This window comes from Necator americanus, chromosome I (assembly GCF_031761385.1).
Source record: "Necator americanus strain Aroian chromosome I, whole genome shotgun sequence".
Lineage (NCBI taxonomy): Eukaryota > Metazoa > Nematoda > Chromadorea > Rhabditida > Ancylostomatidae > Necator > Necator americanus.
In genome coordinates this window covers 31,622,532-31,641,817 of record NC_087371.1, presented here as the reverse complement: position 1 = coordinate 31,641,817, position 19,286 = coordinate 31,622,532, and the positions used below count along the sequence as shown (strand labels likewise).

Below are 19,286 nucleotides of genomic sequence, written 5' to 3'. Positions count from 1 at the left end.
AAGATGCCTACATGTAGGAAAAAAAGACAAAATTCTCGTGGTGTCACATATTTCTGCATTTGTATCCATCGTCAAAATTTCAGGAACTGTTTGGACTGGGTGAGCATTTGGATGTACAGTCGGTTCAAAACGACATGAAGCACGGTGCATTTGCGTACACGCTCGAAACGGCGCGGTGGTGGCAGCAGTTTGGACCAGCGAGGTGGGACCATTGGAAACTGTAGTGATGGGTGGTGCCAGCAAGGGTCCCAGTGCGCTGCTAACTGCTACGCTCTGCCGTGCCGCCGCTCGAGAGAGGCCGTGTACTGTACGTAATTGCACCATGCGTGCTTCATGTCGTTTCGATCCTACTATAGTTAGTTTGGTTGTTTGACGGTCCTCTTCCTCAAAATTAGTTTTTCAGTTTGGTCGGTTTTTCCTAGGAAGAATAGCCGCATTTCAAAAGTTAGATATCGTAATAATTGAGAAAAGGTAAAAAAGTTAAAAGTTTCTGGCGTTAATCAATCCAATCAATCAAAGAATGAAAGGCTTGGTGGGCACTAGGGCGGATTCAATCATTCGATCATGCAAGCAGCGGGACTTATTATTATTATTGTTATTGTTATTGTTGTTATTATTACTATTACTATTTTTTCAGTTAAAACAGATTCATTCGTAATCCGAAGATCAGAATTATTAGAATAATCCTTATTGCGCTATTATGATCAGTGTTCCTAGCGCAATAAAAATGATTCTAATAATTCTGATCTTCGGATCACGAATGAGTCTTTTTTCAACTATTATTATTATTATTATTATTATTATTATTATTATTATTATTATTATTATTATTATTATTATTATTATTATTATTATTATTATTATTATTATTATTATTATTATTATTATTATTATTATTATTATTATTATTATTATTATTATTATTATTATTATTATTATTATTATTATTATTATTATTATTATTATTATTATTATTATTATTATTATTATTATTATTATTATTATTATTGTTATTATTATTATTGTTATTATTATTATTATTATTATTATTATTATTATTATTATTATTATTGTTATTATTATTATTATTATTATTGTTATTATTATTATTATTATTATTATTATTATTATTATTATTATTATTATTATTATTATTATTCTGACTATTTGAGAAAAACTAAGAAAAATTACGGTTAGTGTTGATCAAGAAATGTGAATTTGTGAAAGTAAGCGTTGGAGCTACGAGGAAGAACTGAAGCTGAAGCATCCAGGCGTTTTTTTTTCTTCAAATTCATCTGATGTGTAACGACATCGGATGAAATTGAAGAAAATGTAGGATAGATATAAAATAATTTTAGAGGACCATTTTATGGCCGTTATCGATCGACGAATCCCTTTTGTGGGCGCATAATATGGACATCCATTTGCCAACGGCATTGGTTCATTGCAAGAAAAGCGAGCATGGACCTCTTCGAGGATGGAGTGGTGGAGGGCTTTTATCTAAGCCCTTAAAGGCTTCGCGGAGACACGCCCGAGCGCACATTGTACTCTAATCCATCCATCTAGTGAATATGATTGCATAGTTTAAGTGCACTTAGCAGCATATGCATAAAAATCCCGGTCTGGATTCGCCCCGCTTATCTCATCATGTTCACTACAGTACCACCTACAGTAAGCTATGGTTTTGCTTTTGTAACTCTTACACAGCTACATCACTCTTTCTTCTCCATTTATACTGTTCGTGTAGGCACTCGACGTTTTTATCAAATATGTATGGATTAAGCCATTTCAAAAAATCCCCAAGACTGCTACGACTATTGATTTATTGATTTATTTCAGGTGAAGTTGTTGAAATGAAATAGTCTACCTCACTGAAAATAATGATGCACCTACAAACATTTCTTGCAACCATTTTGGGCATCCGAGCAGTAAAAGGTATGCCGGAACTTTGAAATTTCGAACTCTCTTATGAACGCGCTTACTCCTATTGATTACCTTACTCTGCGTCTCTAACACCTACTACAGTTATTGATTAAGTCCCAAGTTCATTGAATTTAGTGCTCGCCTCTGATGATGAGGAGCGCTTGATGATGGATGTATTTCGAGGATATAATAATCTAATTCAGGTGAATTCATGTGTCCGGTTTAATCGATACCGATCAATACCTATAATTACAGCCTGTGAAGAATATCAGCGACACTCCGATCATAGTCAAAATTGCGTTACAGCTGGTACTGCTTATTAATGTGGTAAGCATATCGCGTATTTAAAATTTGATTTGTTTTTTTTTTACAGATTATCATGTTTAACTAAAATTACTTTCGTATTTGTTGGCATTGTTTCGATATAAATGGTTGATTGGAAAAAAGAGAAAAGAAATAAAAGAGTGATAAGATGAAGAGACAGACAGACGAGTAGGAAGACAAGTAAATGAATGTATGGATGAAAAGACTGTCGACTGCCTAAGATGACGCAGTTATTCTAAATTTAGTTTTATTATTTTATTTTATTTTATTTTGATTTTGATTTTACTTTATTATTTTTCATCTCATTTTTTGAATTTTTTCTGCAAACACTATAGGACCTCTTGAGAAATCCTAAAGGGAAATTCCTTGAAGGTCGCACAGCGAGAATCTGAAGCGATAAAGGGTTCCAAAGTTAGAGATTGAGATGTAGATTGCGGGATTTGGGGCGGTTCCGCTCATCTCTTCTCAGTCATTGTAAAAAACGACGTAGAAACGGCTTCAGTTCCTGCATGATGCGTTGGAACGCTCCTCTACGTTCACTTAATGGTTCCCTTAGCAGCCTATTTATTGGTTTCACTTGGATAGACTGGTAGGGAGACCTCTTTAATCCACCACCGCTCGCATGTGGGGCTGCACGTGCACAAAGGTGGCGTGTTGTTACTGATCGTCGTCTTCCACACCGTTTTGTACGACGATTGAAAATAATGAACAGAATCACACTGGCTTCTACTAGCCAAACCCTATATTTTCGCTGTGGGTTTAGCACAATTTTAGATTCATGGTGTGATTCAAATTCATCACCACACGAATCTAAGGTGGTACGGTTTTCAGGCGGGTAATGCCTATGCGGGGTCGTAGATTGTGGTAAGAAGGGTGATTCCGTTCAGCTCTCCCTGTGTCTTTGTGAAAGGACGACCCCGGAACGCTGTTTCTTACGACGGCTTCTCTTTCCAATTCGCAACCATTTTGCCCCGCCCCCGCCTGTGATTTGTCCGAATAGGTTTTTGACGAATCACAGGCGGGGGCGGGGCGCAAGGGTGGCACGCTGCAACAGAAGTAGCCATAAAAAACAGCGTTTCGGGGTCGTCCATTTACACTGATACAATGAAGGACACACCCTGTTCCCCGAATCTACCACTCCGTATAGGCATTACCCGACTGAAACCTGTGCCATCCCAGATTCCTGGGATGATGCCTTTAACTAATCCAATTCTCCATATCCAGTTCTGTTTCAGGACGAGAAAGATCAAGTGATGCATACAAACGTATGGTTAACATTGGTGAGTAAAATATAGCAATTATAGAGACTAGCTATCTATTTATTGATTTTTCACAGAAATGGCACGATTTCCAAATGCGATGGGACCCGGTGAACTACGGTGAAATCAATCAGATTCGAGTCTCGCCGGATAAAGTCTGGTTACCTGACATTGTTCTTTTTAACAAGCAAGTTCATTTCATACATATTGATTGACTAATTGAAGACACAGAGTCGGAAGATGTGAATCTGACTCACATAACTGAATCTGTTCTGCATTTTCTTTTTCTGTGCCCTTTTAAAACACTTGAACAAGAAAATAATGTTTTATGCACAGTAACGTTAACAGTAAAATCTTAACAGCACATAGAAGTGGACGAGTGTAGCGGTGACGGTAAGAGGTTTTGACGTGACAGCACGATCGATCGGTGGTTCGAATCCGCCCTAGGGCTGACCAAGCCTTTCATCTCTCCAGGGTCGATAAATTGGTCTCAGACTCGTCTGGGAAGATAAAAACAGTGACCTGACACTTCGGTTAGCCCCGCCAAGTCATGTGCAGGCTAGGCATCCTAAGCGGGTTGATTAAAGCTACATGCTTTTTATCCTTAAAGGTATCACCCCACGAATCTGGAGTGGTGCGGGTTCCAGGTGGGTTATGCCTATACGGACGGGGTCGTAAATTATGGAGAGTAGGGTAACTCCGTCCATTTCTTCCTAATTACCGTGAAAAACGGCCCAGAAGCGGCGCGTGCACAAGGCTGGCGCGCTGCAATCAAACACGTCATGGAAAATAGCGCCCCGGAACGCTCAAAGCTGTATCTTCCGGGCCTTTTTTCAGAGCAATTAGGAAGAAATGGACGGAATCTCCCTCCTCCACATAATCTACGACCCCGTATAGGCATAACCCACCTGGAACACGCACCACCCCAGATTCGTGGAGTGATGTCTTTAATGCTAAAGCTCCGCCCACTTTCCCAAGACATATTTATCGTCTCGCATTTCTGACAGAGTTTCGCGAACTTTGCAATATTTTATGCGTATTTATGTTGTTTCAGTGCCGACGGCAATTATGAAGTGTCATTCATGTGCAATGTTGTTATAAACAATCTTGGAGACATGCTATGGGTACCACCAGCCATTTACAAAAGCTCCTGTATTATTGGTACGTTTTAATAAATCAATAAATCGACCATTTCCATATTGGACACCACAATTCTTTAGACGTAGAATTCTTTCCTTTCGATGAACAAGTGTGCACACTGGTGTTTGGATCGTGGACGGTAAGTTCACTTCATGTATTCTTCAAAGTGAAGGCTCAGCAATTTATTTGTCGTGTTTATTGTTGTTTATTTGTTGTTTATCGTGTAATTGCAGTACAATGAGAGTGAGATTAAACTTGAATTTGAACAAGCTGAATGGGTTGATCTGTCGGAGTATTCAGCATCTTCTATATGGGATGTTATGGATGCACCGGCATCACTAGTAAATAAACGTAGTCGAATCGAATTTCAAGTGAGAATACGGTAAGCCTTCGAATTTCAAGTGAGAATACGGTAAGCCTATGAGTCCTCAGGGGATATACGGCTATATATACTCTCAAAATGGTCGTTTACAGAAGAAAAACTTTATTCTACACAGTCGTGCTAATTATACCTACAGTACTTATGGCATTTTTAAGCATGGCCGTTTTCTTCTTGCCAACTGATTCAGGTGAGAAAGATTGGCTTAATAATTTCCTGATTATGATTGAATAATCCATCAGTTGCTAGTAATGTATGTTTTTTTTCAGGTGAAAAGATGACTTTAACTATTTCCGTACTATTGTCAATTGTTGTATTTCTATTGCTTGTCTCAAAAATTCTACCACCTACATCCAGCACTATTCCACTTATGGCAAAGTAGGCTTACAATATTTTTTTTTATAACATAGAGCGAACAATGTGCTGTGATTCTTACGGCACTGATGAAAAAAGCATAAAAATTCAAAATTTTATAAGAGTATTGATAAGAAGGGAACTGGAAAGGTCTCAGCAACTAATTATTAAAGCTAAATTAAAGGCAGCATACCACGAATTGGGGTGGTACGGATTTCAGGTGGGGTATCCGTGTACGGAGTCGTAGACTATGGAGACCGGGGTGGTTCCGCTCATCTCTCCCTGAATCACTGCAAGCAGCGGGCCCCTGAATGCTGTTTTGTACGATGCCTTCAATTGCAGCGCGCCACCCTTGCACGCGTAGCGTCCCTTACCGCCTATCGGAGCAGTCCGAATTGATTTTCGACGAATCGCAGGGCGGAGGCGGCGCGAAGGGTGGAGCGTTGCAATAGATGACGCCATACAAAACAGCATTCTGAAGGCGGCTGTTTGCAGTGATGCAGGGAGATATGAGTGGAACCACCCCTGTCTCCATAATCTACGACCCCGTATACGAATACCCCACCGGAAATCCGTACCACTCCAGATTCGTGGGGTGATGCTTTTAAGGTGGGAGTATAATCGGGTCAAAATACAGACATGAAGCACGGATAGTCGCGTAAGCGGCTGCACTCGGAAGCGGTGCGGTGGAGCGCAGCGGTTCGGGTCGTGTAAGGACCATGGCGATCTGCAAAGATGGATGGTCGTAGCGAGGTTCCTTGTACGATCCGAACCGCTACGCTCCGTCGCGCCGCTTCGAGCGCAACCGCTTACGCAACTGTCCGTGCTTGATGTCGTTTTGACCCAACTATAGCTTGACATGCAACATGTGGCATCAATGGAACTCCTACGAGTCCAGGATTCTTTTATTTTTGACATTATTTGTTATTTATATTTTATTCACTTTAGTTTGACATCTTTATTCTTTATTATTCTTTATATCTTTATTCTTTATTCTTTATTATTATTATATTATTTATTCTTTATTTTTTCATTTCTACAAAATTAAGTGAAAAAAAGATAAATTCACGTCGCTCGAAATGGTTGGCCGCGCAATATTTCATCCTGTGATGAAACGAGGGGGGGGGGTCAAACAAGATAAAGACAGTCAAAATACAAATTTCCTTTTTATAATTTTTTCCTGAATTCTCTGGATAGAACTAAAGTTACATCCTGCAGTTACAGTTACATCTGTGGTATTATAATTTACATCGAAATTTATTTACAATTATTATTTATTTATTTGTTTATGTATTTATTTATTCATAATTTATTTATTTACAATTTACAAAATTCTGTATTATAACCCTTTTTCATTGTCATCTCATAGATATCTCCTCCTCACGTTTGTACTTAACGTGATCACCATTTTGGTTACCGTAATCATCATCAACGTCTACTTTCGTGGTCCAACCACACATCGCATGCCAGCATGGGTTCGACAAGTGTTCCTGGAGGTATTACAATTCATTTCTAAGCTTAGTACAGCTCATATGTATCCCTAATCCCAGAATTTTAGTGGATGCCACATGCAATGTGCATGCAACGTCCGAAATCTTCGAGGAAAACCACGCTTAGTCGGAGTCCGGAAATAACACGACTCCCTGGAGTGGGTCAATTCATATTCAATCCAGCTGCGCATCATCCATTCTGCCCAAGTGCTGATGAGAAGTATGTTCGGTTAATTAATAGCTGTCTAAGTTGTAAGCAGTATAATTTTGATCAGGGGCGGGCGTGGCGCAGTCGGTTAAAGGCATCACCTCGCGAATCTGGGATGGTACGGGTTTCAGCCGTATATTTCTCTGCGGGGCCGTACATTGTGGGAAAGAGGGTGATTCCGTTCATCTGTCCCTGTATCAGTGTGAACGAAACATCCCGGAGGATCTGTTTTTTACGACGTCCTCTAGTACAGCGCACCACCCTTGCGCCCCGCCCTCGCTTGCGATTTGTCGAAAACCAATTCGGACGAATCGCAGGCGAGGGCGGGACGCAAGGGTTGCGCACTGTAACAGAAGCTGCCGTAAGAAGCAACGTTCCGGCGGTCATACGTTTACACTTACACACAATCACCATTTTTGGAATCACCATTTTCCCCACAACCTACGAGCCCGTATTGACATTACCCGCCTAAAACCCGTACCACCGCAGATTCGTGGGGTGATACCTTTAATAACCATTCCACTTCATAAAGGCGCAAAAACCGTATTTTTCCATATGTTTTTATTTTCCTTATAAAATCGTAAAAGTTATATAAAGTCCGTAATTTCAATTTAACAACGTCTGTAGAATCAAGTTCAATTTTCATTTTCAAGTTTAAAAAAAGTGCAAATAGTTTTAAAAAAGTTCAATTTAACCACGTCTGCAGAACAAATAGTCGATTAGAATTTCATCCATGGATTTGACTTCTCCAGTCCCCTAATTCCTTCCTCTATCTTTTGAAGGTGACCTGTAAGGAGTCCTCCTCCGCTGCGAAAGACTTGTAGACTACTGACAAACCATTAATTTCCCCGTGTGATTCGAAATGCACAAAATTTCTTGCACTCTTGAGGTAGAATAGGGACCAACATGTTTATTTTGAATGGAAGGAAATTAGGACTTTTCGTGTAACAGAAAGCAGAAAGCCAATAGAAACTATGGCATAAAAACTTGATCGTTGCAGGACCGTGTCGGAAAAAACGTTGAACTCTAACTCGGATTTGATGTGTCATCCTGCCACTTCCTGTTTCTACCCACTTTCTCAGGATGCTATTCGAGCAATAGATGCTATTGAATACATCACGGACCACTTGCGGCAAGACGAGGAGTACAAAATGGTAGGAAATAAATAAATAAATAAAAATACAATTGAAATGTAAACCAATTAAATACGTTATTTCTTGAACTAGAGTAGCATACGTGAAAGGTGAGCGCAAAATGAAGCAACGTAGAAAAGCAGGATTCTGATTGGACAGTGCAAGTATAACGCCCGCCCATCTCTTTCGCTGTGATTGGTCACTTATGCTCGCTCATGTCGCTTATGCAATGAAAAGTGCTTAAATAAGCACTGTAGATAGTTTTAAATTCATATCATATCCACCCACGTCTCTGAATTTTGCTCCATTCCCGGCGCAGCTATACAGTGCTATACTTTACGAAAGACATATCGATTGAATTTTGCGAATCAATCAATATCTACTAGCATTTGTCTAATTTTGGATCATTCTATTTTTGACGACTGAAAAAAAGTGCACTTCTTTCACCGGAGCGTCCTTTTTTTCGCCAGACTCATAATTTTTTCTGGAAACTACTCAGATAGAGAGGATAAAGAGATTTTTTCTGCTTGTTCCCACACTTATCCTGTATCTGCTGCAAATTTCCCGCTTCCTACGGTTACTTAATAGCTTCGCTTACGTCTCCACCGATTTTTTTCCGTCCGTGTTTGAAAAGATCGACAAATTTCAGTATCGAGACGATTGGAAATATGTGGCGATGATTATCGATCGATTGCTACTGTACGTCTTCTTTGGTATCACCATCGGTGGCACATGTGGAATACTCTTCAGCGCACCTTACGTATTTCAAGGTTAATTCGAATTTCTACACTACCGTAGTAGGGAAAACGTGGAATTTAGAATTTTTAAGCATACATAATAAAAAAATTAGAAAAATTACGAGCATAAGAGAATAATTAGGATGGAGACAGAGATGACGGCCCGTTTTTTACGGCGATTAGGAAAAAAAGAACCGAATCACCCTCTTCCCCAGAATCCATAATCCCTCATAGACATAACCCACCTGAAACCCGTACCACCTCAGATTCGTGGGGTGATGCCTTTAAAATTTCACTTCGGACAAATTCGAATTTCACTTTGAACAAATTTCAAAGAAAAAAAAGTAGAATTACCGTACATATTGGGTTGGGGAATAAGTTTGTAGCGTTCTTATCAAGGACATTCATTCAATTAAAAATCATTAATATTATTAATCATTAATATGTTCACAGTTCATTTTTTTGGCCAATTCACGACTTGTTTGGCGACCGTTCTCCTTCAAAAGTGCGGTTAGGCACTCTTCGTCAAAGTCAGAAGGTCTTCCACAACAAGGCGAGTCGTCGACGTTAAAATCGCCATTTTTGAACTTTTCAAACCATTTCTGTGCTGTAGACTCGCCTATGACACCTTTTTCCGTAGACGTTGCAAATGTCCCGGGCTGCTTTAGCAGCTTTTTGGCCTCGGTAGAACAGCGAAGAAGAGCAGGTGTCGAAAATGTTGATTTTTACCTTCCGGATACTCGATTTCTAAGCCTAAAAAGTAATTAAAAATTAAATTACTCAAAATGACAATTAACACAGTTTTGTAGAGCAGAAACAGCTCTATCGAATGAATATTATAAACTTTGTCAAACAGCAAAAAAAAAAAATCGGCGAAAAGCAAAGAAAATATAAAAACGCTACGAACTTACTCCCCAACCTAATAATATTTGTTGGAAATTGTAAAAAGTGAACAGAAACGTTTACTTGCCGCTTACACAGTAGTTGCTTAGAAAGCACACAAAAACTATTTGACATTTTTCTTCTGGAATTTTTTTTCTGGAAAATAAAGGGTAGAGTGCATGATGTGACATTCCATTATTAGTTTTTTTTTCTTTTTTTTCAGTTATGTGCTTTAAACCCCCGGTAATTTCAGTGGTAAATCAACGTGAAGTGCTCGATAAACTAATCAATTTATATAAAACTGGTGGAAGTCGCGATTAACACACTGGACAAATCAATAAACGGGTGATACTCAGATGCTATATGTATGTGCTTTATTTTATTCTCTAAAAGTGTCTTTCGAATAAATTTTCGCCGCTGTTCGTTCATGTCTACGTCCATTTCTGTACACATCCGAATATAAAACCCCAATCCAGACCCCCCACCCAACCAGCGTGGCACACAAGAATATTCTCGATTAATGGAGGCGGGTCCTGCGATGATTGACATTTCCACACACTAGATGAGCCTGAAAAATCCGTTTTACACTCTTAGCAATCACATCGATAATCGTCCATCGACCATCAGGTGTTCGACCCGCTGCTGGCAGCACAATGGATGGAAGCAGCAGTGTACGACGGACGCGTGCTATTCTCCTGTAGAAAATAATAGAAATTTCCTAATTTATTTATTAGTAGTAAGTCACAAACATTTTTCTTAGCTTATTAAAGTTTTTCTTAGTTTTTTCTTAATTTCTTAACATTTTTAGTAATTATAATATTTAAGTAAGTAATTTTTGTTAGCTTATCAACGTTCTTCTTAGTTTCTTAACGTTTGTCTTAGCTTATTAACTTTTTTCTTAATTTCTTAACGTTTGTCTTAGCTTATTAACGTTTTTCTTAATTTCTTAACGTTTTTTTTAGCTTATTAACTTTTTTTCTTAATTTCTTAACGTTTTTAGTAATTAATTAAGTTCGTAATTTTTGTTAGCTTATTAACGTTTTTCGTAATTTCTGAACGTTTTTGTTAGCGCAGTGTACGACGGACATGCTATTCTCCTGCAGAAATAATAGAAAATCCCTAATTTTTTATTAATAGTAAGTCGCAAACGTTTTCTTAACTTATTAATGTTTTTTTTTAAATTTCTTGACGTTTTTCTTAGCTTATTAACGTTTTTCTTGATTTCCTAACGTTTTTGTTAGCGCAGTGTACGATCCCTAATTTTTTATTTATAGAAAGTCGGAAATGTTTTTATTAGTTTATTACTCAATTAATACTCAATTAATTACAGTTACTTGACTATTCTGGACATTCATGTACCAGTAGCTTCATGCACGCTCCAAAATCCTCAATTGAAGCAATCTAGTGGTTGTTCTTCGTCATCCAAAGATCATTCCTTGATCAGATCTCTAATCGATTTCTATACTGAACTATTTTAAAACTATGTTTTTGTGTTAAATCTATACACTTATTCTTAAAATATTATTTTAATTATAATCATATTTTCCTCATATTATTTTATGACCATATTATCATATTATATTACTTTAATTTTATTTATTTTATTTCATATTTTACTGAAATTTTGGAATTTTGGGAAAAAAATGAAATGAATCCGTAATTGGAGATCTAGACTTTCCTTCATATCAGGTGTTGATCTTTCTTTTTTTCTAATAGTAGGTATCAATACTATTAAATTATTAAGATTAAGTAAGATTATTATTACTAAGGTATTAGCAGTTGAATTTTTTTTTTATCTATTATTTGTATCCTTTTACTTATTTCACTTATTTCCGTCATACACAACTCGACTTTGTTCGACGTATTCGTATCGCTTAAGTTGTTTATCCTCGTCTCCTAATATCTGCCTCATCTTATACCTGCAATGACAACTAATTTAAAAACTTTCGGGCTTTTCCTTCGCCTACTACACGCCTACATTGGAACGAAGTAAGATGTGAGTGAAGTGTTATCGTGCATAAAAATTGGTTACAGTCTTTATTCATGTTTCGAAGGAAGACATATATGTTCTCTGGCGCTCTGTAGAAGCTCACATTGATTTCTACGTTTTTAGTTAATTTCATTCCCTTTCATTGATTGATTGGATTAATTAAATCGCCGGAAACTTTCAATTTTTCGTCCTATTCTTAATTATTACGATACCTAACTTTTGGATTGTGGCTATTCTTTCTAAGAAAAACCGATTTTTTGGTTATTCAGTGACGATTGTTTACCCCATGATGGGCGTGGTTTATTTTGGTTCCAACCTAACTTCTTTCAAAAAGTGGAAAAATTGATGTATCGGATATTCCTCTGTTCTTCCTTCCAGAAAAAATCGCTGCTGAAATCATTCATTCACATAATTAGCATAAATTACCAAAGTACAGGATTCTGAGTGTACGAGATGGTTAGGAATTGATATCCACGGTTAATACGTTAAAGGAAAAATATAAAATAAAAAAAAAATTTTTTTTAAAAAAAATTAAAAAAAAAAAAAAAAATTTTTTTTTTTTTTTTTATCCCATAAAAAACTTAAACACCCCACGATTCTGAGGTGGTACGAATTTCAGGTGAAGTGTTCGTATACGGGATCGTAGATTATGGGGAGAAGGATGATTCCGTCCATTTCTTCCTAACTGCCGTGAAAAACGGCACGGAAGATACAGCTTCGAGCGTTCCGATGCGCTCTTTTCTACGAGTTCGATTGGAGCGCACCAGCCTTGTGCACGCGCCGCATCTTCCGGACCGTTTTTTACGGCAATCAGGAAGAAATAGACAGAATCACCCCTCTCCGTAATCTACAACCCCGTATAGGCATAACCCATCTGAAAACAGCACCACCCCAAATTCGTAGGGTGGTGGCTTTAAGGGTTTTCACTGATAACTTCGATTTTACCAAGCACTGACGAAGACGATTACGCTGAAACGTTAGCTAATTAGTTTAATGAAGAAAGATCAACACAAATCTTGGCCACAGCTCAGGGAAATCAGCCAATAACTTCTTCTCCATTGTTTAACTTTCAACCAAAGGAATTTTCGGGAAATTTCTGAGGAACATCATGTCGTTGTATGTCGCTTGTACTCGCATCCGCTCGCGTTTGCAATATTCTCCACTTCTATTTCAATAACAATCAATTCAACACACATTCTCACTTACGTATATGTACTTCTCGAACACACAAAACTTTTCGTATACGGCTAAAGACGTCCCGTGGTGAAGGCTTTGTTGAAATTCGATACACATTCGAATTGCAGGGATTTTTTCCTCGACCTGGTCAGCATTTAGTCGTCTTTCATAGAATTACGATGCGCCGAGTTAATGATTGCATCCAGACGCATACTTCCTTAACAAGTTTAACACCGGCCAGCATTCCCGGATAATTTGTGGTCCGAAGCCGCAATCGTCCTCCATTCGCCGATTTTTATACTGGATCCACATTATAGTCGTTATTTCAGTGGCAGTAGTTTCCGGAAAGTTCCACTCTTTTCCAATCGTACAATTTCTTTTCGTGCTTTTTTTCCTCAATCGTACACAATTCCTTTTCGTGTAATTATCGTTATTCATTAATATTATTGCTCTGAATTATTTATTACTTAAATTTTTAATAAACCACCAAAAATTACAAACTTTATTTCTTTATTATTTATTTATTCACTTCTTATTTTGTGATTTTTTACCATTAATTTATTTAATTCTTATTTTATTATTCGCGCTTATTTATTGTTAATTCGTACAATTGTTCATTACATTATTGTTATTCTGAATTATTCATTACATTAATTTTTATTAAGTCATTAAAAATACAAATTTCAATAATTTATTATTGATTTGTTTACTTCTTATTTGATGATTCGCACTAATTTATTATTATTTCGTGAGATTCATTTATTATTATTATTCTGAATTACTTATTACTTAAATTTTTATTAAGTCATTAAAGATTACAAACTTCAATTATTTATTACTCGTTTATTCACTTCTTATTTTCTTATTAGCGATTATTCATTATTAATTTCCGCGCAATTATTGTTACTCATTATTATTATTTTTAATTATCTAATACTTAAATTTTTATTAAGTCATTAAAAATTAAAAACTTCATTTATTTATTATTCATTTATTTACTTCTTATTTTATTTTTTGCGTTTTTTTGTTATTATTCACTCATTTATTTGATGTATTATATTCCTTACAATAAATCTGTTACTAATAAAATTTTGAATAAATAGTAATTTCCATTCACTTTGCTATTTAAACAACTTTGTTATTTTTATTAATATCGAAGTTATCGATTTTTTTGTAACTGATGGATGTAATATTTTAAAATATATCTTGGCCATTTTTTAGTCAATTCCTGCCTCTCCGATATTTCTTGCGTTTTCAGAAATTACTAATTACTTAAAAGTTAACTGCTGATTATTGAAAAACAACAGCATTATGTACACCGAAACATTAATACACGTAAAATCAATCAAGTAAAGATATATGTATATATATACATACACATATTATATATAATATGTAAATATAATAAATAAATAATGGTATAATAATGTAATTAATGTTAGTAATAATAACAGTAATAGTAATAATAATAATGTAAATATAATAAATGTAATAATATAAATCTTAAATCGATCTGCTTCGGTGCGATGAGTTCGCACTAAATAAACTATCAATTTAAAAAAATTTTATCTACTTTTTCATTTTTTAGACGTAAGAAATCTTGTTTTTCTGAGAAAAAAGGACTAAAAACCAAGAAGTGAAACATGGCCAATAGAGAAAGATCAATCACAAACGTTAATTTTTTGTGCTTTTTGTATTTGTTTTTGTATCTTGTTTTTTGTATTCTTCCCTTTCCCAGTTCCGTTCGAGTCCTTCTTCCGGCAGTTGGTTTACGTGTATTTCAATGTAATAATAAAACTAATAAATAACAAAAGACATTACAATCTTCATAACATCTGCTCTCAAAGGTGGAAAAAATACAAAATATTTGGCATTAAAGGCATCATCCCACGAATCTGAGGTGGTATGGATTTCAGGTGGATTATTATTCGTCGTATTCGGGATCGTAGATTAAGGAGGAGGGGGTCATCCCGTCCATTTCTTCCTAATTGCCGTAAAAAAAACGGCCCGGAAGATGAGGCTTCGAGCGATCCGGCGCGCTATTTTCTACAACGAGTTCGATTGGAGCGCGCCAGCCTTGAACGCTCCAATCGAACTCGCAGAAAATAGCGCCCTGGAACGCTCGAAGCCGTATCTTTCGGACCGTTTTTTACGGCAATTAGGAAGAAATGGACGGAATAACCCAACTCTCCATAATCTACGATCCCGTATACGAATACTCCACCTGAAATCCGTACCAGCTCAGATTCGTAGGGCGATGCCTTTAATCAATCTGCTTAGGATTGCGCCAGCCACCGTGCTCACTTCAATTCAGAATCCGTTGAGGTTTACGAACACATGTGTGGTGGTCGTAAACAATAACTTGGCATCAAGACTGTATTTTTATCCTCCCACACAAGTCTGATTCCTGAAAAATACACTGCGGAAAGATGAATGGTTTGATTGGTTCTAGTGCGGTGTTGAACCCGCATTACATGGCTAGTCTGGTCGACGGACCTCTTACCGACTACGCTACATCCACCTTATCGTTTCTTAAAGCGGAAAAAACTTCATTTTCTCTAAATGTTAAAATCCATTGGAATACTAATTGATGAGTTAATAAATAACTGAGTAAATAGTAAATAAATGAGACGAGTAAACAAACACTCGTAAAAATTGCCAATAAATAAGTCGTAAGCAGCTAAAAACAGAGGTATGCATTATCTACAGTTATACATTAGCATACTTCTTCGTGTCTCCAACAGTACTACATTCTTCTACGTCCACTTCTGAAGAATTCTGTAATTTTACGTGGTAATTAAGGAGGAGGAGGAAAAAAAATTTTCCAACCAACCAACATACTTTTTCTCATCAGTTTTTAAAGTAATGTCCTCACTATTTATGAGTTAGGATTACCAATACAAAAAAAAACGTTTTCATTATGCCGCTTGCATACTAGTAGAAAAAAGAAACACTGCGAAAGAGAAAATTCCCCACAAATGTCCTTCTATCTTTTTCTCATCAAGTTGTTTTATTTTTTCACGAGAAAGTTAGTTTGTTTTTCTAAAATAATTTATTTCAACTCCATATGACACACCTTCTGCTAACATTAGAATTAAATTCGGCATTTAAGTTTTCTTGAACATCTAACAATCTGAAATCTAAAAGAATTCTTTCTTGAGCTTGAGAAAACTGGAAAAAATTTCTTTTGTCAGAAATTTTGTAACAGTTGTGTTTCAAAAGTATAATACACAAACTCAATAATTTGTAAAAAAGAAATTGTTTCAGTATTTAACCTAAGCAATGGAAATTCGAAATTTCCGGATAAACTTCCCTTAGGGTTTAATCCTGTTGGCTTGCTTTAGAACTCAGCCACAATTCTTTTTTTTTACGAATTTTATTGACTAATTAGAGATATGTAGATCTGATTTTGCTCAAATACATAATTTTTCGAAAAAAAATCTGAACATTTCTTGCTACAACCTCAGCCTTAACTTAACTATCATAATGTTTCCTCGATTTTATCCTGTTTTTATGTCCATCTTTTCGATTGTCTCAAATTTTCGAACTGCTTCCAAACTTCCTCGCCTTTCATGTTCTGGGTTTTTTTTTTAATTTAAGTTGTTCAGGGCGAAAATTAGTCTTTCTTTGAATTAATTTATGACACGTTTTAGTTATGGCAGGTTATTGATTTGTAAAAAAAGAAAAAAATCTATCGCTCCATCTTATTCTCACGTACTCCTAGTCGTAAATAACCGAAAAGGAAATTAGGCACGCTTCTCGGATAACTCGTCCAGATATTCCTTTGGGATTAACTCTACTACCTGTTTTTTTTCGGTGCTATCTGGAAATCGTAGAGTACTCCACTCAGCTTTTCGCTTTTCTCAAAACAGTTATTCGTTTCTCCTGAGAATTTCTATTCCACAAAGAAATTTATCGTGTCCGAAAACCATACCAATTTTTTCTTTTTTTTAAAGAAAATAACTATAAGAAAATAAGAAGAAATGATATAGATAAATAATAAATATAAATATGTATAAATAAAGAAAAGAAAATAAGAAAAAGAAAAATAAGAAGAAATATTTCTATGTGAAGTTGCAAAGACGTTGTTGTACGATTGTTTTGTCATCATTTCTATTATATATTGTCAAACAGCATCTGCAATGGGAGGGATTTTCATTAAGCCGTCCGCCACACGCGGCCACGCCTCCGTAATCCTTGACGGACTATGATTTGAATGCTTTCGCATGCGATTTCGCTAGTATGTCCGACGGACAGATTTCCACTGCTCGCGCTATGAACGCATCCTTACATCCTTACAACATTCCTTCATATTCCGACCCTTCATACAATTTATTATTTATTATTTATTTATTATATATTCTTCACATGTTCAGGACAAGAGTCAAATCTTATTAGTTTTCATATATATTTTCATATGTTTTAATTGTTCTTCTCTTTAACAACAGGATACATATTTTTAAGGAAGAATGTTTTTTTTTTCAGTAGAACAATCAGTATTTTCTAGGATATGTTTTTCTTAATACTTACCTAATATTTTCTAGAATTTGCTTTCCTTAACCTACTATTTTGTTGTTTTTTTTAGATACACACTCTGTTTACAGCAATTTACAGCAACTTTATCTATTTTTGACGAGATTCTTTCAAACTCTGTTCCATTTCGTTTTTTTTTTTTGTTTTATAGCACATCTGCAGGTGTTTTCAATAAATAAATAAATAAATAGATAAATAAATAAATTCTCATTTTTCCTGTCCGTACACTCTTGTTCTTACTTTTGTTGTTTTTTCCTAATGTAGAACAAATAATGCTCTAGTTTTTCTCTGATTTTTCTCTAGTAGACAGATTTTTTCCTAGTGGACATGATTTTCGAGAAATCTTTCGTTTTCTAACTATTCCGCGTTAGAATATCGTTTCGAAGAGTTGGTAGAAGTCTTCGATGAAAGGAGGAATCAGTGATTTTGTAGTAGCTAGTGCTTGAAGTGCTCATTACCCCACAAATCGGGAGTGGTACGGGTTTCAGGTGGCTTCTGCGTATACGGGATCGTAGATTGTAGGGAAGGGGGTGATTCCGTCCATTTTTTCCTAAGCGCCGTAAAAAAACGGTCTGGAAGATGCGGCGCGTGCACACGGCTGGCGCGCTCCAATCGAACTCGTTGTGGAAAGTAGCGCCCCGAAACGCTCGAAGCCGTATCTTTTGGGACGTTTTTTACGGCAACTAGGAAGAAATGACCGGGATCCCACCCGTTTCAGCTATCTACGATCTCGTCCAGTTTTTGCCAATCGGAAATCCCTTACCACCTCAGATTCGTGGGGTGATGCCTTTAAATGAACGGAACAGGGGTCAACTTACAGTATCGATCGGATACTTTTTTTTTTTGAAAAACAACAAAAAATGACGTTAAATTATTCCCGGCAGAAAGAATTCTGTATTCATCTACTGATGAGTTTCGCAAGAGAAATTATTGCACCATATAGAAGGCTACTCTGCACTTTTTACAGAATTGTCTCATCAACTATAGATTAACAGCCTTATACCCATGAAGTCAATGAAATAAAATAAGAACGAATGTATTCAGTTTTCATTGCTCCCCATGTTTTCTTCTTCTCCAAAATTATTTTCATCATCCTAAATCCCCTTAAAAAAGGAGAGGAGTCAGGGGATTTTTCCTATTTTTATTTTCAACGAAGTGCATTCGTAGGTTCCTGTTTAGTGACTCTTAACATAAAAATTCCATTGTTTCAACACCAATTATATCCACTCCATGGATTGCGTGTTAGGAGAAAAAGTTTGAATTAGATGAAGTTTTAAAAAAAAAAACAAAAAAAAGTGTGACGTAATAGCGAGAGAGAACGAGAAAAAGTGCAATAAATATGTATAAAACTAGAAAAAAGGAAAAAATATCAAAGAGGAGACACGAGAAAAATAGAGAAATATGTAAATAAAAATAGAAAATTAATATTAGAAAGTAATAAAATAGTTATTTTAAACTTCTCGTTTTACTAGTATGACAAAATTTGTTTCGAAAGTAAATACTAAAACTGCGCTAAAAAAAATCAGGTGTGAATTCTTAATAAATTCAAGTTGAGTGACCAGGTGATGGGATTTCACTAAGGATTTACATACATCCACTAGTTTCATCACGTGAAATCACTTTCCATTAAATTCCAGTAACCTTTAGATTGACTCTTCACTTTCAGAGTAATTCCGTCCATTTCTCCCTGTACCAGCGGAAACGGACAACCCCTGAACGCTGTTTCTTACGACGTCCTCAATTGCAGCGCGCCACCCT

General features: G+C 36.2%; 2 protein-coding genes across 3 annotated transcripts; both read left to right on the top strand.

Annotated features, from left to right (window-relative positions):
* Positions 1 to 226: 226 nt before the first annotated feature.
* On the top strand, positions 227 to 1,163 carry RB195_007438 (uncharacterized protein; the record flags this gene model as incomplete). The annotated part of the gene is made up of 2 exons (XM_064181061.1): positions 227 to 359; positions 766 to 1,163. 2 exons carry the CDS (start codon positions 227 to 229, stop codon positions 1,161 to 1,163), a joined length of 531 nt encoding a protein of 176 aa, XP_064037881.1.
* A 717-nt stretch (positions 1,164 to 1,880) lies between these two features.
* RB195_007437 (uncharacterized protein) lies at positions 1,881 to 10,150 on the top strand (the record flags this gene model as incomplete). Of its 2 annotated transcripts, XM_064181059.1 has the most annotated exons (15): positions 1,881 to 1,935; positions 2,059 to 2,126; positions 2,179 to 2,250; positions 3,483 to 3,527; positions 3,584 to 3,666; positions 4,561 to 4,667; positions 4,727 to 4,785; positions 4,880 to 5,028; positions 5,121 to 5,215; positions 5,295 to 5,403; positions 6,749 to 6,875; positions 6,938 to 7,089; positions 8,078 to 8,231; positions 8,860 to 8,980; positions 10,083 to 10,150. In XM_064181059.1, 15 exons carry the CDS (start codon positions 1,881 to 1,883, stop codon positions 10,148 to 10,150), a joined length of 1,464 nt encoding a protein of 487 aa, XP_064037880.1. The 2 variants fall into 2 exon arrangements, with proteins under 2 accessions (XP_064037880.1, XP_064037879.1); XM_064181060.1 differs by lacking the exons at positions 5,121 to 5,215; positions 5,295 to 5,403.
* Between the last annotated feature and the right edge of the window lie 9,136 nt (positions 10,151 to 19,286).